General features: G+C 31.6%; 1 protein-coding gene across 2 annotated transcripts in view; it reads right to left on the reverse strand.

Annotated features, from left to right (window-relative positions):
- Pigk (phosphatidylinositol glycan anchor biosynthesis class K) overlaps window positions 1–27,290 on the reverse strand; it is a 137,395-nt gene that overhangs the window by 20,326 nt on the left and 89,779 nt on the right. For both annotated transcript variants that reach the window (XM_078026543.1, XM_005330689.5), the window contains exon 10: window positions 18,090–18,174. In XM_078026543.1, coding sequence (XP_077882669.1) covers window positions 18,090–18,174 — 85 coding nt within the window. The remainder of the gene's footprint in view (window positions 1–18,089; window positions 18,175–27,290) is intronic.

Below are 27,290 nucleotides of genomic sequence, written 5' to 3' on the forward strand. Positions count from 1 at the left end.
TTATAGGCTGAATAACACTACCTAAAGGTAGCCATGTTTAATTATTTCACAAGATTAAGATGTCTGTTGCCACATATTAAGCCAGAATATTCTTAATTAGACAAAATTAGGAAAAGTGAATACCATTTTGCTTTCACAAGATACTAAGAACCTCAGGTATAGAACTGGTAAATTAAAAAGATAAGCAAACAAAATGAAAAAATTAAATAATATTGATTAAACACTGATAAATACATTTAAATATAAGTTAAAGTAAAATAATCTTTAAAACAAAAATATCTGCTTTTCTAGAAATTAGCAGAAATTATAATCTGATAAATCAAAATAATAATACACAAATTACCCATCAAATATGATCTGTATACTAAAATAAAAGTTAATCCTTAAGGTTAAAAATCAAGGGCTAGGGTTGTGGTTCAGTGGTAGAGCGCTTGCCTAGCATGCATGAGGCACTGGTTTAATCTCCAGCACCACATAAAAAATACCAAATAAAGGTACTGTGTCCATCTATTACTAAAAAAAAAAAATTAAAAAATCTATTGCTAAGGATATGGAATACTTTCATACAAAATAGGAACTTCCTGACATGCACATATCGATTTTAAAGTGAATAACCTCAACTCTTATTGGGAAGCACATTAAGGTGATTTCAGGTCAGTTTAGATGACAGACTAAGTAACTCCTACTTTCACTATTTTAGTCTGTTGCAAGTCAGACAACACTGCTCCATATACAGCATGAAGGAACAGGATTATATTTTAATGACTATATCTAAACAGTTTCTATGTATTTATGAGAAGAGATTCCCCAGGGCTTTATTTTCGTTTTTCCAGTGATATGTCTGGTACTAATTTTGGTGGATCCTTGGGTTTGACAGGAATCAACTTCATTAAGATGGTCACGTAACAATGAAAGTCAACTGATAAAAGCAACAATATATTTTTTCTTTTTTTTTTTTAACTAAAATGTTAATTAGTTAAAAAAAAGAAAAAATATTGCATTATAAATTAAAATCTTCCTACTAGTAGCAGAGGATCCACTGAGGGCATAAGAGGGCATAAGTGGTTTGGTTCTATTTTCTTCACTGTACTTTTTCTTCCTTGTATATTTTCTACCTTAAGAGTGGGTACAAATATATACCTTGAGGACTATCTGAGGAGCATCATTTTCCTATTTCTTGGAGCTAAAAAAGGGCCAACTCTTTATTTCTAGTAGTGTTTTACTTTAATCCACAGAAAGACTACATTTATACAAAAACCTCCAACTTAGGCCATATTTATGCCCCAACACCACAGTATTAGTCTGTACTTCACCCTTAAGTCAAATATAATCAGAAAACCCAAGAATACACCACAAGGTATGTAACACAACATAATATAAATGAATAAAGAAAAAAAATTCTTCCTATTTGGCATATTCACAAAATTACAATGAATTTTAAAAGATCAAAACTCAATTTAAAACTGTCACTGTGATTTTATCATGGCACCTGTTAATATTCCCAGTCTTTTTATTTTTGTATTGAAAGATAGGGTCTCACTAAGTTGCCAAGGCTGGTTGTAAAACTGTAATCCTCCTGCCTGAACCTCCCAAGTCACTAAAATTACAGACGTGTGTCATCATGACAGCTAAAAATATTTTTTTAAAAAAGGAAAAAAAATCTTCATAATATATTCTCTAGGAAGCACTAAAAATTCTCAAAGTTTTTTGTCTTATTATAATGATGAAACTATAATGTAAAGAGAAGGAAGGTACTTACTACTATTTATCATAATATTCAAAGCAATGCAAAGATCAAATGCCTAATATTCATTAGGGATGTTTACTTTCTAAATGTGACAAACTCTAAATGTGACAAACTTTGACTTTTAAGAGAAATGTGTATTTTCCTAGATGCTTTTAATTACCAATGGTTTTAGTTGCATATAGCTAATTCTCAAGTATTCAAGGTCCACTCATGCAAGTTAATGATCATCAAGGTTCTTGGACACTCATTTTTCTTATAAATTTGGATATCCCTTTATCTACTAGGCTGTCCACAGTAATGGAGAACAGATAAAAAAATTAGTACAGGCAATCTTTGGTGAATAAGTTATAGTCTAAACATTTATTTTATTATGTTTTATAAAAATCAGATAATAGTGTTCTTGAAAATCATGTTATAAATGGTGGCTAGCTTACTTGCATAGTTCACAGATGTCTTATATCCTTAAGGTCACTGACCTGTTTAGAATAAGTAATCACATAACCAAAGTGTTTCTTTCAAGTAAATAATTTGCAGGTAAATTTTCTTTTAATTTGATGTTATTTTTTCTTTCTTTTTTCTGTTTTTTAAAATATTTTTTATTTTACTTATTCTAATTTGTTATATATAATAGCAGAACGCAATTCAATTCATATCATACAAATAGAGCACAATTTTTTATGTCTCAGGTTGTACACAAAGTAGATTCACACCATTCATGTTTTCATACATGTACGTAGGGTAATGATGTCCATCTCATTCCACTGTCTTTCCTACCCCCATGGCCCCTCCCTCCTCTTTGACCTATCTAATTTCATCTATTCCTCCCATACTTAACAACCCCATCCCCATACAGGTAAAATTTTAAATAAGCAAAGTTATTATTCTTTAGCAACCTTCTCCATCACTTTTTGTATCCATGACTCTTCAGATTTCTACTTGTCTCAAACCTCCTTAAGAAGTCAAGTGCAACTGAGGTAAAGAAAGAAATTAAAACTAGAATTCTGAGAGGGTGATTCTCCTTAGGTCTGTTTTCAAATAAAGGAACTTATCTGCTGAAACACACTGAACTGAATCTGTTGATATTTAGTTCTTTCAAAATATGGTTTAATTAACTAAAACATATATTACACCTGTTGACACTTCAATCACATTTTCTGAGGACAAAGAATGAAATTTTAGTGTCCAAAAGAAAGGAATGCAGCGTAGTATTCAACAATATTGACTTTAGAGTGAAACTAACCTATATTCAAATTTTGGCCTCACCACTTTAAGATGGAAGACCTTTAACAGACATTTACAGAATATTCCATCCAACAACAGCTGAATTCACTTTCTTCTCGGTGGCTCATGGAACTTTCACTTGTCCACAAAGCAACTCTTAGCAAATTACAAAAAAAGAAAAAAGAATATAATTCCTTGCATCTTTTCAGATAATAATTGAATGAAATTAGTAATCAACATGACAAAACACTACAGAAACTATATAAACACATGGAGATTGAACAATACAATTTTGATGATGAAGTGGGTGATAGAAGAAATCAAGGGAGAAATTTAAAAATTCTTAGACTCAAATAAAAATAGTGATACAACATGCCAGAACCTCTGGGACACTATCAAGGCAGATCTAAGAGGAAAGTTTATAGCTATATGAATGACTACATAAACAACTTAATGATGCATCTCAAGGGCCTTGAAAAAGAAGAACAAAACAATTCCAAAATCAGTAGAAGAAAAAAAATTAACATCAGGCCTAAAAATCAGTTAAAATAACAATAAAAAATACAAAGAAACAATAAAAAAAGAATTGGTTCTTTGAAAAGATGAATAAGATAGATGAACCATCAGCCAAACTAACCAAAAGAGAGAAAACCTAAATTAACAAAATTGAAGATGTTTTATTAAAAAAACAATATATCAGAAAGTGATGTGATGACACATTTATATATGGATCAAACATTTCAAACTTTATATATCTAGAATATATAAAGAACTCAAAAAACCTAACACCAAAAAAATAAAATAAAATCACCCAATTAATAAATTGGCCAAAGAATTAAAGACACTTCTCAAAAGAAGATGAACAAATGGCCAACAAATATATGAAAAAATCAAAATCATCAGCAATTACAGAAATGCAAATCAAAACTACACTGAGATTTCATCTCACATCAGTCAGAATGGCATGGAAAGGAGGAGGTACATTTAAGAGATATTTAAGGAACAGGATGAATAGCAACTAAAACCAATCCATGTGCAAAAAATAAAGGAAGAAGGAGGAAGGGAGAAAGAGAAGTAAAGAAAGGAGGTAGGGAGGGAGAAAAGGTGTGAATATATCCACCTCATTGCCTCCTCATTAATATCACTATTCTCCTTTTTAAAATCTTCACAAATTTTGTAAAAATGGCAGGAATCTATTTTTTATTTTTAGAAAATGTGTAACTAGTCAGGCTCCCATTTTTCATTTTTAATATAAAACAATATATCAGAAAGTTATATGATGACACAGTTATAGATGGATCAAACATTTCAAATTTACATAAAGTTAATGAAATATCATTATTGAAATGTTTGATCACTATTTCCAAACAGTTTCATGGTTTCATTTATTCCTCGAGAAGTGACATTTTGGAAGTGATATCATAAGTTATAATATGAAAGCTGGGGTTAACATATTAATTTAAAAATATATCACAGTCAATATTAAAAAACTAGCACATGGCCTCAAAGTAGTTTAATTTTCATTACTTGCCTTACAATTTGAATGAAAATAAATGAACAGTATATTGTTTTTCACTACACTTTAGTTTTAAAGTTGCTATGTTAAGGGAAAGCTCTGTAAGATTTTAAAGTAATTTAAGTCAATTCCTAGGCAAAGAGAGTAAATGGACTCAGTACCATTTGTTGAGTTTCCTGATAATAATCATTCAATAGACATATTTTAAGAAAGGTATTAGAGACTTTCTATTTGATAAAACTTTTCAGGAAACATTTAGTAAGGATTAGCTATAATGGGTAGGCATTACTAGAATAGAAAAAACACTAAAATGTCAAAATGGCTACAGTAGAACAAAATGAAGACTAATCATAAACAAGGATAAAAGAACTGAAAAATTACCCCAATCCATGCCATATTATGACAGGAGCTAGAATTGCAGAATTCAAGACAACATTTCAGATGTAGATAAGTGAGAAGAGACTTTCAATTATAAATAATTTGAAATGTCACAATAATAAGGGGCTGGAATAGACAAACAAAAGGTTCTATGGGCAGAAACTGCAGTGAGCCTCAACCTGAGGTGGTATTGTGTTTTGTGTCAGGTGAGGAGTCCAGAAAAGGTGAGGGCACATGTACGTTTCTGGTTGTTGTTGTTGTTGTTGTTGTTGTTTTGGGTTTGGGTTTGTTTGTTTTTGGAGTCATGGTGACTAAGCAGTGCACCTGTGCTACTGCAACCAGTGTTTGGAAAGACCAAGGATGACAAACACTCTGCAATACACAGACCAATCCTGCACACTGAAGGAACTATCCTACCCAAATGCCAAGAACGACCCCATGGCAGACAACAGATGTACCAAGATATTATATAAACTGGTGATGCTGGAAAAAAATTATCTCTAGGACTAAAATAAAGAACAGATTAAACAAGACTCTGTAAGATAATCTTCCACATTTTAAGCAAGGACCTAGCAGAAGACAACCAATACTTGCCTACAGAAAACTAAATCCATAATGATATTTAGCTCTATAGTAACCTTTTATACAGTTTGTCTGAATAAGAGAGAATAGTAAGATTACACTCTAGCATCATTATGCACAGAGATGCATTTAAAAACAGATCTTGTAATCTACTAATATTGTCAAAATATTGAAAGATTTGTAAGAGGTTCTGTGATCAAAATAGGGGATCCAGAGAAGGCCTTGGAATATGGATAGAAACAGATGAGGGGCAGAAGGAGTAACAGTTCTCCCTCAAGGCAGAGTATTCACTGGCATAAGAAATGAAGTTTGGTTTGTTTTTTGTTTTTTTAAGTAAATATAGTTTGTGGCTTTGTTTGCGCAGAGTCTTTGTCTTAGTGGAGAGATCGGAATTACTGAAGATAAAACTATTTCAATATTTTGAGTCCCAGAACTGAATTTCTTACACACCTTGACCCTCCCCCAAAAAATATTGTACCAAAAGATCTCTAATCAAGAGGTTTTAATCATGTGTATATATATTTACATGTATACGTGTGTGTGTGTGTGTGTGTGTGTGTGTGTGTGTGTGTGTTGCTTAATTTAGGAATAGGTTTAGAAAGTAAAGATAAGCTAAATGTAACAAAGGAAAACTATAATCATCAGGACCAAGAACAGAGAGATTCCTAGAGGTTTAATTCAGTACTTAGTATTTACTGAGTTCACACCATGCCTTTGTTCTTTTATAGAAGTGTACTCTTCCCTAAGCATTTATACCACAAATTTTTATTAAATCATTAGTTTCATTTTTATAACTATGCAACTATTATTTGAGGTTAGCTACAAAATACATCTGATAACATATATTTTATTATATAACTTTTATTACTGATGTTAATAGTTACTTCATTCTCCTGGTGGCTTAATTTTCTATGTAGTTATCACTAAGTTAACTCTTACATTTAAATATAAGAGTTAACTTAGTGATAACTAATTATACACATCAGATAATTTATCATCATTCCATGAATTCAAGACACCCCATTTGGGTGCTCTCCATTGTCTTATCCCAATTTGTACTCTGTACTATTTAAATTCTACATAACTGTTACCCCAAATTCCCTTTACCATCAATCTGGAAATTTCATTAGCATCTCACTTTGATGGAACAATCTCTTGTGCCCTGGACAATACATTCCCAGGTTTTTGTTTACTCTTTCATTTAATGAATCACATCTCCAGTAGTTTCTTAAAAAGAAAAAAGAATTCTAAGACCTGGAATATCTTTCCTATGTGATTTTATTTGCAGGACAATTTGGTAGTTAATGGAATCTTAAGCTGGGAATTATTTCCTCATATAATTTTGAAGATATCACTCCATTACTTTCTTACTTTAAATTTAATCATGAGAAATATGATGAGATTGTGATTCTTATTCCCTTATGGTATTTTTTCATACTAAAAGATTTTATAAGTTTTTAATATTTCTGCTGTTTTAATTTTTCCAAAATTATGATAATTTGTATAAAATACATTTGTTATTCATTGTTTTGAGTACTCAATGAACCACTGGGTTCTGGAAAAGTTTTCTTGTATTATTTCTTTAATATATTCTCCCCTCCATTTTCTCTTTCTTACTTTTCTAGTACTTTTATTAGTCAGATGTTAGACTCATTGGTATTATCTGAAACAGTGAAGGGTCCAAAATTTCGCCCCATTTCCAAGCTAACAAATTGGCCTAACACATTTTCATGGACACAGGCAGAATAAAGAAGTTTATTACTCACAGTAGCATGTACTTCATGTTTGTACCAGTTACCCTTTGCCACCCCCCCAAGTCCCATAAGGGCAGTGGAGTAGTAGGCCCAGGTTAAATATTAAGCACACTGTAGGTGTAGGTAACTAACAAATTTATAAGAAGCTGTAACAAACCTGTCCAACCTTTCCTTTGGAGATAGCCATTTATTTTACTGGACAGCAACCAAGCCTACCCTTTACCCAAGAGAGTCACTATTACTGTCTTCCAAGGTTGTTCACTATACATCTTATTTATTTATTTACTTATTTATTTGGTACCAGGGATTGAACCCAGAGGTGCTTTACCACTGAGCAACATCCCCAGCCCTTTTTATTTTTCAATTTTTAAACAGGGTCTCTCGAAGTTGCACTAAGGCCTTGCTACATTGCTAAGGCTGGTTTTTGAACTTGGAATCCTCCCTGCCTCAGCCTCCTGAGCTGCTAGGATTACAAACCTGTGCCACTGGCATGTGCCCAGTTTATATAAACATCTTTGACAAGATGATCCCAGAATAAAAAGCTTTCAGTACCTCTACTAACAAGAGGTATAGATATATAATAGACCCATGGAGTACCAACAGTTATTCCTATATTTTAAAAATCTTTTTCTCGGGCTGTGGATGCAGCTCAGTGGTAGAGTGCTTGCCTAGCATGTATGAGGTCTAGCTTAGATCCCCAATACCACCCCCCCCCAAAAAAAAGCAAGCAAAAAAAAAATATCTAATTTTCCTTCTGTTTGTCCTTTTGTTCTACCTTCGAGGATTTCCCTTAACTTCTCCTTCAAATCCTTCTACTGAAATTGTTATTTCTACTCAGATTTTCAACTGCTGAGGTTTTGCTTGTGTCCTAAATACTCCTTTTTGTAAGGAATCCTGGGACATAAACATCTTCTCATTTCTTTCTTAAGTTGTTACTATTGTTGTTGTTGTTTTCTGTTCCTGGCATTATATATGTTTGCTAAATTCTCTTTTCTATTTGTTTATAGGATCTTTGTCTTTCATAATGAATATATTCCACAAAAGTCTTATGACCCTTGATTGTATCTTCATAGTTAAGAGGCAATAAAAAAACAGATCATAAGCTCTTCATACATTAGCAATATTAACCAAACAGTGGGTTTATGAGTGGGATGAACAGACTGGGACTATTAAACTGAGGTCCTGTAAATTTCAAATGTACTTTTTCTCCACCCTCCCTCTCTGCCCCCCTTATATTTTAAAGTGCTGGGGGATGAACCCAGGGCCTTGTACTTTCTAAGCAATCACTCTACCACTGAGCTAGAACCACAGCCCTGTACATTATTTTATATTAGACTAGTACCTTTAGTGAAAAATTCTCTAATCTTCTGCCTAACAGAATATAAGCCTGAAGACAGTGTTCTGAGGGATAAATAGGAAAAGGACAAAGGAGTTCCATTTTAGACCCAACTTTTGAGATGCCTAGTATCTACCATTTTAGGGTTCTGCAGTATGAACTGCCTTGTTCTTAGAGGGCTCCCCTATGATGAAAGTTACAGCTCAGTTTTTCTATTCTGCTAAACTGGTTACCAATTTTTGACTATTTTCTTCTTCCATATTTTTTTGCCTCTCTCATCTGCTAATTCATTTCTCTTTTCTTTGTCTTTTGGAGTTTACACTTTTTTTTTGTATCTTATTTTTCATTTTAGGTTCTTAGAAAGGAAAAGAATAAATGTGTGTTCAATCTGTAATGTTTTAACTAACTTACAAACAAATTTACAAATTTGGGTACAAACTACCAAATTATACTCAGTTTGTACCAATTTACACTCCCCTGCAGCCATACCAATGATTTAATCATTACAACTACTACCTTTCATATCTTTGCTAATCTAAGAGGTTTTTTGTTATTGTTTATTTAGTTTTGAAGGTATTTTCTGGTTGAAATGAATAATTCTTAGGTCATTAATGAACATCAACACATTTTTATCAGTCACTTAGCAATTTGTATTTTGATTTTTTTTTTTTTTAACATAAGGATCATGCTATGTTGCTCAGGTTAATCTCAAAATCATGGGCCAGGAGATCCTCCCACCTCACCTTCTCAAGTAACTGGAACTAAAGTGTGCACCACATGCTGGCTTTGTATTCCGTCTTTTAAGGCATGTCTCTATAAGTTCTTAACTCCTTCCCCCACCTGCCTTTTTTTGTGTGTGTGGTCAATGAGTAAAAGTTCTTTATACACTATATATATAAAGATGTTAAATACTTGTGGGAAATGTTTGCTCATTTTGATATCTACCTTTTTAATTTTGATATATACAAGTTTTTACAAAGTCGGATGTATAATTTTCCTTTGTAGTTCTTGCCATTATTTTCAAGCTTAGAATGTCCTTACCCATAAATATTTGCCAGCAATCTTTTATAATTATTTTGATATTTTCCATTTTTTATTAACCTATAATCCAAATAAAATTTACTTTGCCCATGTGTTATGAAACAAGAATCTAGTATCCCTCTCCCTACAAAGAGTTAATAATTATCTCAGCTTCATTTACTGAATCTACCATTGAACTGTAATGTCACTTTCACAATTTACATAATCCATATACATATTAGGGTTTCTAGGTCATCTAGGTAATATATCTATTCTCATCTGCTCATAAGATCTACCAAAATTTCTTACTTTAGTGTCACTTTCAATATCTAAGATACTGACCTAAACATTTAGTATCTGCCAGAGGCAACCAAAATTGATTCCTGATTCAAAATAAAATAAATAAAAAGATATACATAACTAGAAAAGGCTAAAGTATTATAATAATAGCTAAATTATATGTGTGTGTGTATTTTTTTCATTCATTCATTACTTTTTCAATTCTTTGTATATTTCCTTTTTACTCCAAGTAAAGTTTAAGCAACATCTATATTTGAAACTTATATTACTGTTACAGGCCAAGCTCTATGGGCAATGGCAAAACAGATTCCATTTTACCCTGAGGCTTCATGTCATATAAGAAATGCTTCTCCATGGGAACATCCCATCTCTGTACCCATCAACAGTTGTTTAGCACAGCATGTTTGGCAACACAAAATGGCAATTCTTATACAATGTAAAATTGTTTTCTTTTTGGTTCCCATTTTTCTTGGACAATGTACCCTGTCAGAGACTGTGTAGACGTTAATAATCATTATTTAACTTGTATTCAACTAGGGATGTTTTGATCCACTCCTCCTTCTGCTTATGATTTTAGATCTCATGATGCTTTGCTTATGATTTTGAATAAAAGCAACAGCCACTTATGATTAATAAGGTTTTGAACTATAAGAGGTGTACTCAAACCCCAGGAGGGGGTCAAAGGGTGTAGACTTACAGTCTGCCCTTTGGCCTGCCAGCTGGTGGATCCAGACTGTTGGCTGGTGAATAAAGGTTCTGTCTCCTGCTTTAAGATTGACTTGGCAATTTATTATAATCTCACCATAACCACAGACATATGCATATAATGTATACTAACTACATAGAGATTTCTCATTTCAAAAGACTTTTTTGTGTCTTTATTATTTTTAAATCACTAGTTTGTAATTCAATCAACTCTTCCTGGTACTAAATTTTTTTTTTAAGTTGTAGATGGACACACTACCTTTATTTTATTTATTTACTTTTATGTGATGCTGAGGATTGAACCCAGTGCCTCACATGTGCCTGGCAAGCACTCTGCCGTTAAGCCACAACCTCAGCCCCTAATCAATTTTTTTTATGCTTACAAATTAATTGAAATAAATCTATTAATTGCACAAAACATTTGACCCATCAGCAAGTGATTCTGTTACAAAAAAAACCAAAATATCAACTTTTCATAAAAATTCCATATTATATTCAACAGTTTTAAATCTGAATTCAAAATTTAAGCTATTTTAAAAGTGGTTTAATTTTCAAATTAATATTCACAGAGTATATATAAAGTTTACTTATATGGAAAAATCATCTGCTTCTCTCTGTATCTGTTTCAACATAGTACTACATGTTCCTTCCTAGTGAACAAATTTCAAGAAAAAAATAATCACCTTTAAAGAGAAATTATCAACATAAGCATGCGAGGTTTACCAAACCACTTTCTTTGTATGCTGTTTGTTCATAACATTCTCAGTTCTAATAAGCTTAATAAACTCTTAAAAGGATTAGTTGTACTTTTATATATGGTAAGGCCCCTTACATCAATAATAGCAATTTACACTTCCTATGATTTGCACCTTTATATTTTTCTGCAGAACCACTAGACTGCCTAAATTGTTAATATAATGAATGCTACAATTTGCATACCTTCTCAGAAATGTTTAATAAATACTACCATTGTTGGGTATGAAAGAAATCTAAGTTTATTTATATAGCAGGTCTGTTGACAAGCACTTTGGTGACTGTTAGAGATCCCTTAACTCTGTCAGTCTGAAAGAAACCTACATTCAACATCAATGATCACCATACTTATTAAAAGTGTACTATAGATAAGACACTCCATCTAATTAATTTTTTAACAACAAAAAAATAAAATTCACCAAACACTTGGGAAGGATTCATATCACATCGACTTACAATATTGAAATAGAAGGAAATATGGGGCAAAGGAGAAAAAGAAAAGTGAGAAAATCAGAAGACAGAAAAGTCCGAGAAAGAGTGATAGCAAAGAGTTTTTCTCTCCTGTTACTCTGGTTTCTTGCTTTAACTTTACCAGAGTTATGCAACCATGTACAGAAAAGTGATATGTTGAATATTAATGTGTTGTTCATGCTTTCTCAGTGGTTATCTGAAGAGATAAATGCCAATCCAAAAACCATAATATAAGAGTCTATATTTCAGTGGAGGAACACTGAATCTCTTTGTGCCATGAGTCCATGTCAACTAGACCCTATTACCTAAGTTCTGATTCCATCATCCTAGGAAGAAGAAGAGCAAACTCTCAGCATGAATTTATTTAGAAGGGACTTAATTCAATTTCTGCATGTGGCTGAAACACGAAGATGGGAGAGTGTTAGCTGGTAAGAAAATAAATCCAATTATCAAAAGAAAAACATGTATTTGTTCTACTGAATTACAGCTTCTGAAAATCATATGCACTACTATCAATTATGTTGAGAGGCATTCGTTGTTTCTAGTTTGTTGTAGTCATAGTGAGGCTAGTGTCCGTGTGTGCACGCGCGCGCGCGCGCGTGTGTGTGTGTGTATGTGTATCAGTGTTCTGAGATTCTTATATAATTAGTTCTTTTATTTATTTATTTTATTTATTTATTTATTTTTTTTAAAGAGAGAGTGAGAGAGGAGAGAGAGAGAGAGAGAGAGAGAGAGAGAATTTTTAATGTTTTATTGTTTAGTTCTCGGTGGACACAACATCTTTGTTGGTATGTGGTGCTGAGGATCGAACCCGGGCCGCATGCATGCCAGGCGAGCGTGCTACCGCTTGAGCCACATCCCCAGCCCTAGTTCTTTTATTTATATATGAGAAGTATGGACTGGATTCTCATGAGTAGAACTACTGTGTTCAAGAGTATAATGTAGGGGCTGGGGTTGTGGCTCAGCAGTAGAGCACTCGCCTAGCATGTGCAAGGCCCTGGGTTCGATCCTCAGCACCACATAAAAATAAATAAATAAAATAAAGGTATTGTATCCAACTACAATTAAAAAATAAATATTTTTTAAAAAGAATGTAATGTATATAAAATGTAAAGAGATATTGCCAGATGGACTTTTAGAAAGACAGGAAAAGTTCACCTATTAAACAATAGGGTACAATAGGGTAAGCACCTCTGTGAGTAATAGTTGATTTTAGTGTATAAAATATCTTTGAGACACAATGACATATCAAAAAATTCACCCTTTTAAAATGTACAATCAAGTGGATTTAGAATATACCTCAAAGATATGCAATAATTACTAGTAAGTTTGGAACATTTTTATCATTCCAAAAAAGAAACCCTGAGCTATTAGCAGGGAGTACTCATTCCCCCACCTCATCCCAGAGCTAACCAATCATTCATCTACCTTCAGACTCTATAGATTTGGCTATTCTAGACATTGTATATAAATGGAACCATATAAATGGGGGGGTTTTGTATTTGACTTCTTTCACTTAATAAGTTATAAGATTCATCTAGGCATGTTACTACTTTACATCCTTTTATTACTGAATAATATTCTGCTGTACGGATATATTTTATGTATCTACTTAGCAGGTGATGAACATTTAGGTTATTTCTTGATCCTAACATTTGTCTTTTACTTGATGGCTCCTTGAATCCTTTAAAATACTCTACTTTTATGGCATTAAATCCATCTTCTGGTTTTTTTGTGTTCATTCAGAAATCATTTTTTTCAATTAATAAAAATGATGCTGCTTCAGCCAGGCTCAGTGGCACATGCCTGTAACACCAGTGGCTTGGTGGCTGAAACAGGGGGATCACAAGTTCAAAGCCAGCCTCAGCAAAAGCAAGGCACTAAGCAACTAAGCGAGACCCTGTCTCTAAATAAAATACAAAATATGGCTGGAGATGTGGCTCAGAGGCTGAATGACCCCCAAGTTCAATCCCTAGTACCATCCCCCAAAAAAGGATGCTGCAATGTTTGTTTGTTTTTATATGGTCACATATAGACTTTTTATATTTCTTGGGTATATATCTATGTTATAATCACTTGGTTACATGATAACTATTTAACCATTTGATAAAATGCCCAAATAAATTCCAAAGTATAACTAATTTTGCCAGTTTGATAGGCATTACATAATTACAGTGGATTTGTAATATGTACTTCCTTATTGAGTTTAAGGCTCTTCTTTTATTCACTGATCATTTTGGTTTTCTTTAAATTGTTTACCATCTTTTCTTTCAATGAAACTTTTTAAAAATTTAGTATCTTTCTAAACTTTTAAGAGTTCTTTGTATCTTATAGATATTAATCAATTTGCTATTTTCTGCCCTGTAAACATGTCAGTCTTGATCCTAACATTTGTCTTTTAACTTAATGGTTCCTTGAATCCTTTAAAATATTCCACTTTTATGGTATTAAATCCATCTTCTGGGTTTTTTGTGTTCATTCAGAAATGTTTTCCTAGGTTGGGGTTGTGGCTCAGTGGCAGAACACTTGCCTTTAGCACATGTGAGGCACTGGGTTTGATCCTCAGCACCACATAAAAAAATAAATAAAATAAAGACATGCTATCCATTTACAACTATAAAAAATTTTTTTGAAGAAATCCTTTCCTACTTCCACATTATTCAAGCAGTGGCCTAAATGTTCTTCTAAGATTTTAATTTTTTTATTTTAGAATAAGTCTTTAATAAATAAAATTTATCTTGTATACATTATGGTATGAAATAGAATTTTAGCTATTTTCCTGCTGAGATAAAATACTATTTTTATCATATATTAAATTTTCAAATATAATAAATTTTGTTCTGGATTCTATAGTGTCTTTTGAGTCATATATCTTTTGAGACCATTTGTTACTTACAACATCAATTTTGTGGGCTTTATTTGGCATTTTAAAAAATACAAAATGGAACAGGAAAAGAAAATACCAGAGTATATTATATGTAATGAGGGTAAATGGGTCATGAAACTTTTGTTTTAACACATGTACACATCCACATCAAGGGCCAAGATGCGTGCATGTAAAATATATTTCTTACTGTGAATCAGAACCAAGAAATCTTCAAATCTACTCCTCCATTATGTTCCATTGATCCATTTGTCTATTCCTTATCTATACCACATTTACCTAATGATATTTGTTTTCAGAAAATATTTTGATGTTTAGTTAAGCAAGTCCCTTCTCCCTTTTACATACTTTATTTGATTATTCTTGGACATTTATTCTTACACATAAATCATGTGGTTGTTTTTTCTTAATGTTAAAAGAAAACTTGTTTCCATTATAATTAAAATTGTTAATTTGAGGGAACAAATGCTTTTATGACATTGTTTTTCCCTCACCACCACTGAGTAGTTGTCAAGAACCTGGTCCATTTCCATGGTTCCTACTATAGGTCATATGGTTTACTTGTTAAATTTAATTGTAATTATTTAATATTCTTTGCATTGCTGTAGCTCAACATTTTTCCTATTTCCATTTCTGTGTGTTTACTGTAAATACAAAGAAGCTGTCAATTTTATTTAACTTCTATCCTGCTACCTCACCAGTTTCTCTTATTAGTTTTATTGTTTGTAACTTGAATCTTTTGGGTTACTCGGATGTACAATCAATCATATTTAGTAGGACCACTAAAAAAATGGTAAATAATTTGGCAATACCAACTAGTAAATAACGAGAATCCAAACTTGCTCCTGATTGTGGAACAGTTTAAGTATCATATACAAGAAATGAATTAGTCAAAGACTAAGACTCATTCCTCTCTTTTATTTCTCAAGTTGCTCCTCCTAATATAGACACTGTCCCTGTCTTCTCTCTTGGAATCCTCCATTTCTTCTGCAGCTTCTAAATGGTGCTATCAGTGAGAGTCCCGGGCTTCTAATGCCTGGGTAATAGAGAAGAGAAAAAGAGAGCCTGCCCTGGTTTTCAAAGTACATATCCAAACATTCAAATTCATGTATAGATGGCATAATACAAGATGCTCAAAGGAATATCAATCAGTCAAGAATGTCCAGAAAGGGCTGGGGTTGTGGCTCAGTGGAAGAGCGTTTGCCTAGCATCTGTAAGGCACTGGGTTCGATCCTCAGCACCACATAAAAATAAAGATATTGTGTCCATATTCCACTAAAATATTTAAAAAAAAGAATGTCCAGAAAGATAATCAAACAGGATGTGTACAGCATGCAAACAACTTTATATCAAATAGAAATAATCTATGCTCTAAAACAGGTAAAGTATGATGCAAGATTATTTTTCATACAAACAGATACGGGTGGAGGCTAGTTATATACAACAATAATGCTAAATTTAATTGTAATTACTTAATATTTAGATACATTATAGATTAATGTAATCTAAATACATTATAGATTGAAAAGTTTTGTGTAATTAACTAAACCTAATTATCATATTATTTTCTTAGGGAAAAGATACTTTTATAATACCTTATAAATCAACTTTGGCAACATAACTCATATATTTCTTTTGTTTGTTTGCTTGTAGTACTGGGGACCAAACCCAGTGTCTCCTCCATGCTAGGCAATCACTCTACCACTAAGCCATGTCTCTAGTCCATAACTCATATATTTCTTAAAGACCACTTGAACAACTCATTGGCAACAGTCCCTAAGTTATAGTACAGTCAAAAAAGGGAAATAACAACAGGAATAAATGGAGAATCTGATATTAACAATGACCTTTTCTGACTACTCCTTGAGAAAAAAATTTTGTTCAATAAAAATAAAAATTGAATTTAAAAATTCCTACCCATGCAAGATTTCTTAAAGATTGAAATTTTATAAAATTCAGTACTACGTAATTTTAATTATAATGTTTATACTTCAGTCTTAAAATTAACAGCCTTTTATACTGAAAAAAAAAAAACTAAAATTTTCACCAGGCTCAATAGACTTCATCTTTGAATTCACACAGTGTATGACTATAAAACACAGATGTTACATAAACCAGGTTAGTTTATTGGTTCATTCATGCTATAAAAATATTACTGACATTTCAACTGGTCAACCATCTTAAAGGTTAATTCTTATTTCCTCTTCAGATTTTATTCTAGGTGAACTGTTCTAGGCAGATTCTATTTACCTATTCTGAACAAACCACAAACTGTTTCACTGCTCACTCTTACTGTTAAGAACATATTGACTTGCTGCCTGCTCTGTTGTTTAATTCATTTATGCTGAGAGTCAGGCATGAAGACAGAATTTTAAATGTGACATTTGCAGACTGTTAGGTCATTTAAGCTCTGACAACACTGGGGAATTCCTGACATATAAACTGGACCTGATTACCAAGCACAGATGAGCTCCCCAAAGGGGCAAATATCTGACCATTTTTTTAAAATAATTTCTCACAGAATTTTAATACTAAATTTTTATACGGGTGAAAAGATCTATATAGCCAACATTTGAAAGTAAAAGTCCCTGTTTCTTTTAGTAAACTCAAACTGCCATTTCTAATCAACCCATATCAGCTAAATAAAATTTCTTTTGAATGAAAAAGACATATAAAAAGACTCACAATAATAACTAATACTCATAAAATTCTAAGAAATTCTAACATGTAATAGGGCTTTTAATATTTTCTATCATCTGTAAGGGTCTAAAAAATCTTCTAGGTGTAAAGGCTATAATGCTAGTCAACAGAACACTTAGAAGTATTAGATTCTGGCCCAGCAGGTCAGAGGTTATATGCTGCCAAAATTATAGTACAAAGTCTAAGCTTAAATACTTACAACACTGCCTTTTCTAAAATTATCATTATGTAGAAGGGATGAGAGAGTCATTATAATTGGAAATGAACAAATTGCCCACATGACATTTAGAATTATACTTTACAAGGGTTGATAATGGAGGAGGGTGGAAGAAGTAGGGCAAGATTGTTTTCTCTTTTTAGCTACTCCAAAAAATGATATTTTTTTCAGGTCTTTCTCCTTCTCACTAACAAGTACTATACATAATGGTTCAAAATTAAAGTTTTCTGAAATTAAGTTTTGTTATTAAGCAATATACAAAAGATAATTCCAATTACCTTGTATTTCACATAAGTAAGAATTCTAGTGTTGCACAGTAAGTAGCCTTTTAATATTGTGCTTTGAATGAGACTTAACTGTAATAAGTGCAGCCAAAGTAGGGATAGATGGCCTGGAATGCCTTTCAGCTATAGCACAATGATTCTGGGGGAAAACTAACAAAAGCAATTATTTTTCAGAGATTAAAAATCTTGTTTCTTTCAAAAGAATAAAATGAAAAGCAAACCTGGTGTATTATTTCAGCTACAGGAAGTTGTTCAGCATATTTCAAAGGTTCCATTAGATCTTCATCCATCCTGTCTTCCGTATAGCTAGAACAAAAGAAATAAAAAACACAAATCTAAAGCAAAAACTATTTTTAAATATGGAAAATATTTAAATATGCCACTAGTGAAATATATTACAATACACATATTTAACATAAGTTTTTGAAATAATCAGTATGTACCAATAATTTTTGAAAACTACCCAATGAAAAATTTTAAAGGTCATGTCCAAAAATGTATTCGAACTGCAATTATTATAAAATTAGCTAATTTCACCTAAAATTCTCAGTTCCTATCTTTCACTCCGAGTCCTAAAAATATTGAAGAACCCTCTGTTCATAGGAGGTAGTTTTTCTCAGCATTTAAAGACCTTCAAAACCTGGCTCCAATCTCTTGCAAGCCTTGTCTTTAGCAACACCTTCTCTATCTACCGGTCTATTGTTTTGGCCATATCCAACTACTCTCCACCCCGGAGTAGGCCTTCCATCTCCAGAACTCTTACTTTTCCCACACTATTACATCTGTTAGGACCAACCACCAATTCTTTTCTTTGTTTGCTTTTAATAGTCTAGGTATACTATTTTTATCTCCTTAAAGAGAAAAATCATGCTTTTTCTTCTTTGTATATCTAGTGTTCACCATATAATACTCAATGTTTGTTGAATGAATATATGAATAAAATGAAATAAAAACAATTGGTTGTTCATAATTATTCAATTTTTTTAGCTGTAGATGGACACAATATCTTTATTTAATTTATTTATTTTATGTGGTGCTGAAGATCTAACTCAGTGCCTCACGCATGAGAGGCAGGCACTCTACCACTGAGCTATAACCCCAGCCCTAATTGTTCATTTTATATGAAAAATATTTCCTTTAAATATATACATTTAAAATTAGTTGCAAATTGACATAATACAAATCTAATACAATATAAAATAGTAAAGAACAGGAATAAGAATGTTAGAAAACCTTCCTATTAAAGTTTTTTTAAAACCTTCTGATTAAAGTTTTTTTAAAAAGTTATTGAACTTTTTAGAAATAGCAAACACTAGATTTCAAGATGAGAACTTCACATATTTAAATTTCCTTTCTATTTTTTTCTGTGAATTATACATCAACTTATCAAATTAAAATTAGAATTTAAAAACTTAAACTTTTGAGTTTTCTTGAAAAATATAGACTGGCCCCAAATTTCAATGGCTACAGTAAAGCAATCTGGTAACTTTGGCATCTCTCCCAAGAAAAAGGGCAGATATACAAATAAAGACAAAGTTTTAGACAGGATTAAAGAAATTCAAGTGTATTTTATCTAGGTGAAAGTTTGTGTATAGATTAGGATTAGCATAAAAACGTAACAATTTCGAGAAACTTTGAAAATTCTTACAAATTATGAAAAATAAACTGTCTCAAAACATTATGTTTTACAGAAGAAGAAGGTAGAAAGAAAGTTGTCAGGGGCTAGGAGGAGGGGACAATGGGCAGTTATTGTTTCATAATTAGAATTTTAGTTTGCAATATGAAAAAAATTGTAGAGATGGATAGTGACAATACATGATAATGTAAATATACTTAATACCTGTGGACTGTGTACTTCAAATGGTAAAAATAAACTAAACAAATTAAATTTTATGTTATTTATCTATTACAAGTTGAATTACGTCCCTCTTCCTGTATTCCAGAAGCACATTTTAAAGCACTTACCTCCAGTAACTCAGGATATAACTACATTAATAGACTGTGTCTTCAAAGAGATAATTAAGGTTAAATGGGGTCTTTGGGGTTAGCCCTAGTCAAATATCACAAAGTGTCCTTATAAGAAAAAATTAGGACACACTGAGAGAATAAAGGCCATGTGAAGACAGCAGAAAGGAAAACAGCCATCAAGCAAAGAAGAGGGACCCTAGAAGAAATCAATTCTGCAGACACATCTAGCTTCCAGGCTTCAGGAAATACATTTGTTGTTTACACCACCCAGTCTGTGATACTTTATTATGGCCATCCTAGCAAATCCATATAGTATGTTTTATCACAGATATATATATAGTCACTCACAAACGAAAACAAAACCAAAAACAAACCAAAACATTGCTCTAAAACATTCCACAATGTACATTTCAAAAGTCTATCCATGTTTTTGTGTACAAAAAACAAATGAAGGCAAAAAAAGAAAAAAATAATAATTGGACACCATCAAATTCAAAAAACTTTGTGTTTCAAGAACACAATCAAGAAAGTGAAAACATCTATCAAGTGGGAGAAAATTTTTTACAAATTATCTATCTGAAAAGACATTTATCAAAAATATGTAAATACTATAATTCAGGAATAAAAAGACAAATCATTTATTAAAATTTTTCCTTCCTCAACCAAGGAATTCTTAAGTAAAACTGACATTGTTTTTTGTTGCTTTCTTTTTTACTGTGCTCTTGAGTGGCAAGAATACAATGCCACTATCCTAACTCCTGAGAAAGTACCAGCAGTTTCAGTAACTGCTGAAAGAGGTACTAGATCACTAAAAATAATTCTAAAAATACAGAGAAATATGAAAAAGTCACTCTTCATTGACTACTGCAAAAATCTAAAATAACAACGTAGAAGATAAATACGTTTTACTCACAACATATTTCCTTTTACTATAAAAGATATTTCTTTAGTTACACGAAAGTATTTGAAATTTGGCAATTTGTTTTAAATGTCAAAAAACTGTTAGACACGTGTGTGTGTGTGTGTGTGTGTGTATTTTGCTAAATCTCTTGAAAGTAAGTTTCAGATATCATGACAGTTCACATCTAAATATTTCAAATACTGAACAACAAAGGATACATTTGAAAATTTTCTTCCTAACTGCATTTTTTCAAAATCACTCATATGTAATTCATAGTGATCTTGAGTATCACTATGAACACATGACTTTTTTTACTTAATGCTTCATAATCAACTAAAATGACTGTTCATTTTGAATGTCATGAAAATGTTGGTCTGTTGTTTTCTTGCTTTATGTGTTGTGGTCAAGAGGTACAATGCCAGCTTGATATTCTTTCCATTTATTTTAACTTTTAATGTGTTTTTAATTTTTACCCTTTTTATGTTACTTGCTATTTTTTTTACTTGTAGGCTCAGATGGACTTTTTCTCCCTTTTTATTTTAGGTCTAATATTCAGATATTTTGAGTTGGTTTATTCTAAATCAATTCTCCCAGATGCACAGGAAACAGGCATCCTTTCAATATAGAAATTCAGTATTCTACTTCTAAAAAGTTTTTTATTAAAATTTTAAGTACTACTTCTGTTTATTTTTCATTTGTTTTTATAGTTCAAGCATGGAACTAAATATAATAGAGCTTCTCTATCATTTTATCTCTAATTCTTTTTATCTCTCTTATTTCAGTGTCACTTTCTTGACTATTTCATTTCTATTCTCTATGTCCTTTACTGAACTTTGGGTAATATCTATCTTCCCTTGGGTATCTTGTAATTTAGTTTTCACTTCTAAGATGATTTTTGTCAATTCACAGAGTTGATAAAGCTCCTGTTTGTCTACTTCAGCTGTGATTTTTTAAAATATCTGATTCATAGTGCCCTTTTATATTGCAATCACTTATTTATTGCAATTCGTGTTCAAGTATTGCGTTTCAGTTTTCCTTTGTTTTGTAGTTTTTCTTTGACATGTTTATTTTTGTTTTCATTCTTTGTATCTGTGTATACATATAACTTACAAACTAGACTTGATCTTAATTTCCTATTTTACTCTTACAATAACTTCATATAGATGCTGATTTCTTTTCCTGTTGAGGATTATATACATTGGCTCTTTCAGGATTAGTAAAGGCAATTTATCTTGAAATGGGGAAAAAAGGAGAGAAGCTGGCTTATTTGGTTTCTCAGTTCAACAGCACCCTCTTCTGTGGCTGTGCTGAAGTGTAGTTTCTTTAATAAATGGTACTATTTTGTGTGGTGGCAGTGGAACAGAATTTGTATTGTTTAAATACTAGTTTATTTCCATAAAGTCCTTATCTTCAGTTGTTTTCTTCTTTCCCTTCATCACTTACATTCCAAGAGGAACATTTTCCCCTTTTCAAGATGTCTCTTAGTCTCACAGAACTGATGCTTTCCTGAGACTGCCACCTAAGGTCACCCATACTTTCTGATCCATGCTTATAGTATAATTCAGACAGAGAAAACTGCAAATGCTAATTTCAAGTTACATGTGGCTGCCATCCCAAGGAAACTTAATAATTTTTCTCTTGAAAGTCAGTTCTCTTTCTTAAAGTCATCCTAGTATTCCTTTTTAAATAAAAAGGAATTTAAAAAATTTTAATTAATAGTTTGAGGCCTTTCAAGAGACCTTCCTAAAAGGATATCCTTTTTCCATTTTCTCTTTCCATGGTCATTCACTAAGAAGGTTTATTTAAATAATTCAATATGGAAGTAATTTCTGCATTGAAAAAGCCATGAAATCCTAATTTTACTTAATATTTTCCTGTTTTTATAGAAGACAACAAATGAAATTTGTTTACTCTATGAAAGAATTTTAAATCCAATACACTAATGCTACCATCGAAAATGAAAACGCAATTAAAATTATGTCCAAATCCTCTGCATAAATAAAATACAACTGGCAAGTTACAAAGCCTATGAAATTAGTCTTCACAATCCCCTTTTGTGTCCTTTTTCTTTTTCAGAGATGCTCTCAAAATTCTTTCTCCTCTGTGCTATCCAAGTACTGAAATAACACCGTAAAATTATTTATAGTGCCCATTCATAAGGTCATCTCTGACTCAGAAACAGTAAAGTTTTTATTCTATAATACCATATTGAGATCAGATTGTTCATGTATAAAATGACAAAGTTTACTGAAGGCTAAAGGCCAAAACACCTTTCCAAACACAGCAAATAAACTCAACAAAAAGAACAGGAAAGCAAAGATATGATGCTGTTAGATAAAACTAAAAATCAAGATCAATAAACAATTCAAAATATATCTAGAGTAATTCAAAATTATCAGGAAGAAATTTCCTAAACATACCAAAAATAGGAATCCAACACACACACAGCATAACCTCTTGAATATGACAGCTCAAAAGAATTACTTGAAACTAAAAGTATACAATACATAAACTTAATTTATTCTTACGATCTTTTAACAAGGCACAGAAAAGTGTTCATTCCTGAACTGCATTATTTGATTTTTTTCAAGTAGTTGTATAGTTGCAACACATTGTGCAAGATAAAATTGACAAATCTGGGGTTCTGATATTCCTAAAAATTTAAAGACACTAAGAGTAAAAAGAATTCTAGTCTACTAGTCAGTGGAGACAAGCACAAAATACTACTAGAACTCCAGAAAAGTCCCAATGGTCAGTAAAAACTATTAATTTTTATGAATATAGATTACAGCAATGAGAAAACAATCTAATATATCATCTCCTATGAAACAAAATTCTCCATCCCAAACTCCCTGCATCACCATTCCTTCTAATTAGCAAACTAAAAACTTATAAGTGAAGATAAGAAAATACAACTAAAAGGCAAAAGGAGGGGCTGAGTTGTGGCTCAGCAGTAGCACATTCACCTAGCATACACAAGGCCCTGGATTCGATCCTCAGCACCATATAAAAATAAATAAAAAAAATAAAGGTAAAGTGCAATATGAGGTAGAAAACAAGAAGTTAACTCCCAAACAATTAAGACTATACTAATTTATGATCTAATTGTCAAATGTATTTTATTTACTATCAGCTAGCAATATAGTACAAAGTACCTCCCAACAAACTCAGTAAGATGACATAAAAAAATCCTAGAAATCCAAGCTCTAGTTCTCATTCAAGGGACATTAAAAGTAACTTCATATCTGGAACAAGTAGAAAGCAGGCTTTCTAAAAGTTCACACAACATGCCAATTTTGTATACATAAGGAACTATCTTTGGAGCCTAACTGTAATCAGCTGAAAGAGCGGGAGGAAAGTATCAGAAAAAAATACTGCCAAAATTATTGAGTATTTATCCTGTACTCTATGCTTCTGTTGTTACAGTTGTTTTATTTTTGCTTTCACATATATATCCATGTATACATGAAAAATACATATAATATGCATATTGTTTCATTACTAAATTATACTATGTATTATTACTTGTTTATTCAATTACATAAGGCAAATACATCAATTGCTTTTGTTTGTTTCATGAGCTAAAAATGGCTTTTCATTTTTAAATTATTGGGGAAAAAAGTCAAAAGAATAACATTTCATGACAAGTAAAAACTGTATCAAATTCAAATTTCAGGGTTACACTACAACAAAGAGTTGTTATACCACAACATACATGGTCACAACCAAGACCATGTGTGTCTAACAAAGGCTAAGCTATTTATTATCTGTTCCTTCATAGAAAGTTTTCCAACCTCTGTGCTAGAATAATTATGTAGAAGGGAGTTTGCTGGGTCACATAATATGCACATTTTAAATTTTGCTAGAAACAACCAAATCATTATCCAAAGTGGCTGTATCAATTTATACTGCCACCAGAAATGTATAATTTACCATTTCCTTTCATCATTACCACTTATTTTTCTACAAGAAAGAATATATTATTTTAATTTCCATTTCCCTGCTAAAAATATCTTTATATGGTCACTGGAAATGAGTCTTTTCTCCATTCCAAATGTGTTATCTTTTGCTTATGTTTCTGTTGGGTTTGTCTTTTTATTAAATCAATGTGCAGTTATTTACATAATCTGTACAGAAATTCTCTGGCATTTATGTTGTCAATCATTTCATCCAGAATTTCTATTTACCTTTAACTTGGTTTTTGTTGTTGTTGTTGTTGTTGTTGTTTGTTTTTCTACATATTTAATTTTGTTTCAGCAAATACTGTTGATTTTTTATTAGCTGTGCTTTGGGTTAGCATTAATATTCTCCCTAAATCAAAAAGATATTCTTCAACAGTATTGATGTTTTCTATTTTACATTTGTATCTTTAATCCATTTGTATTTTGTGTTTATGTAAAGTGAAAAAGGTAAATCTAATTTTATTTTTTTCTGTATGGCAAACCAACTGCTTCAACATGAATTTTTTAGTTATCTTTCTTTTCCTCCAATTTTTCATAAAAGCTTATCTATTATATATTGTTATGATGGATCTTTGGGGAGCTTAATCTGTTACATATTTATTTACCTAATAGAACCAATACAACATTCTTTGAATCACTATGGCTTTAAAAGACAAAGTCTTAGTATCAGAGTAAATGCCTCTCCCAACACAAGTGCCCTTACTCCTTAATCAACCAAATACCCTTAGCTATCCTTGCTCCTATACTAGTCCATGTGAATTTGATAGCTAGCTTATTATAAAGTTCCACGAAAAACTCCTTAAAGGAACAGAATATGGTAATGGTTAAGTGTGCATTTCTGGAGTCAGACAGCTAGCACTTTCACTTTTTCATTAAGTAACAAGATACAAAGTTTTCTGCATCTGTAGTCATCTGTAAAATGACTACATACCCCAGAGCTATTCTGAGGATTAAATAAGCTTTTAAATTCAAGTGTTTAGAATGGTATTAGGCATTTATTAAACACTGAAAATTTAATCCAAGTTACATTACATTTACAAAGTTATTTGAAGTTATAATTCTCATCTCTAAATATGGTCTGGCCTCTCCATTTAAGTATTCCTTTATGATCTATAATAATTTTATAATTATCTCCATAAAGATGATCAGCTTTAAAGATCTATACCCAAGTAGATTACAGGTGCTGTTGTTTATGTTTTCCAAAAAAATATTACACACATAATATGCATATCTATCTATATACAATGTACACATCTAGGTTTCTAAACATATGTTTCAAACAATCTTTTATGCTACTGATTTTAACAATAACATTGAGATCAGAAAAAAAAATGTTCTGAACACTTTCAGGTATGAAGACTTGCCTTTTTGGTTACTATGAGTCAATATTTGTAAATACTTTATCTTTTTTAAAGCAATATCTTTATTTGCAGAGGATATAATATCATGATATCAAATTACCACTCCACAGAATCAGTGATAAAACTAAAGAATTCATTCAAGTAATTCTTTATGCAATGACATACAAAATAAGTACTCTTTGCATAAACAAACAATAAATAGGGAACATAATGGTAGTGAAAACATTATTTGGGTGCAGCCATAGCTGCCATCTTTTATTTATTTATTTATTATTTTTTATTTTTTAGGTCTAGATGGACACAAGACAATGCCTTTATTTTTATGTGGTGTTGAGGATGGAACCCGGGTCCCGCCCGTGCTACGCGACACTCTATCGCTGAGCCATAATCCCAGACCTTGAAAACATTATTTATGATAGTAAGCACCTGATCTTGGGAAGGATATTTATTCCCTGACTTTTTAATCTATCAGATCAAGTTTATCTATTACGTTGCTCATTTAATCAGTTTAAAATTATGAAAGGATCTTTTCAATTTCTGATAATATGATACTAAAATATTCCAATACAATGGTGAATTCATCAACCTCTTTTATTTGAAGTATGCAAACTTGTTTATACAATATTCTGTGGACATGTTTCTGAGTAATTACAAATTTGTATGCTTTTCTCCCTGATGACCTAAATCTTTTACTATTAGTTTATTTCTTTATGCTTGATGATGCTCTTTTCTTGAGTCTATTTTGCCTAATATTAATATACTTATATAAATTTTCTTTTGGCTAGCAGCTGCCTAGTAATATTTTTTCAGCTATTTAACATCATTAATTTTCTGTCTAGTTACATTTATTTTTAATCCTAATTTGATCTCCATTTTACTGTTATAGTTTAAATTTATTGTGATACAAAACATTATTTTAATTATTTCTGCCTTCTTACTTTGTAATTTTATTTTTTCCTGCTTTTTCTATATTTTATCTACATTCTTTTGTTGCCTTCTCATTGATTTTTCTTAATTCCAAGTTTTTCTCCTGTATGGTCACTGATCTTATTTCCTCTATTTCTATTCATTTTGTGGTCCTTCTCAAAATGTCAACTGTGTCTTTACCTCACTGTCTAATGCTATTATAACATATGACCCTTTTCCCAAAACAACATGAAAAACCTCAAAATAATTTTAAACCAATCACTTCTCCTCCTTACATGATTACTACATATATTAATATTTTGA

Source organism: Ictidomys tridecemlineatus, chromosome 11 (genome assembly GCF_052094955.1).
Source record: "Ictidomys tridecemlineatus isolate mIctTri1 chromosome 11, mIctTri1.hap1, whole genome shotgun sequence".
Classification (NCBI taxonomy): domain Eukaryota; kingdom Metazoa; phylum Chordata; class Mammalia; order Rodentia; family Sciuridae; genus Ictidomys; species Ictidomys tridecemlineatus.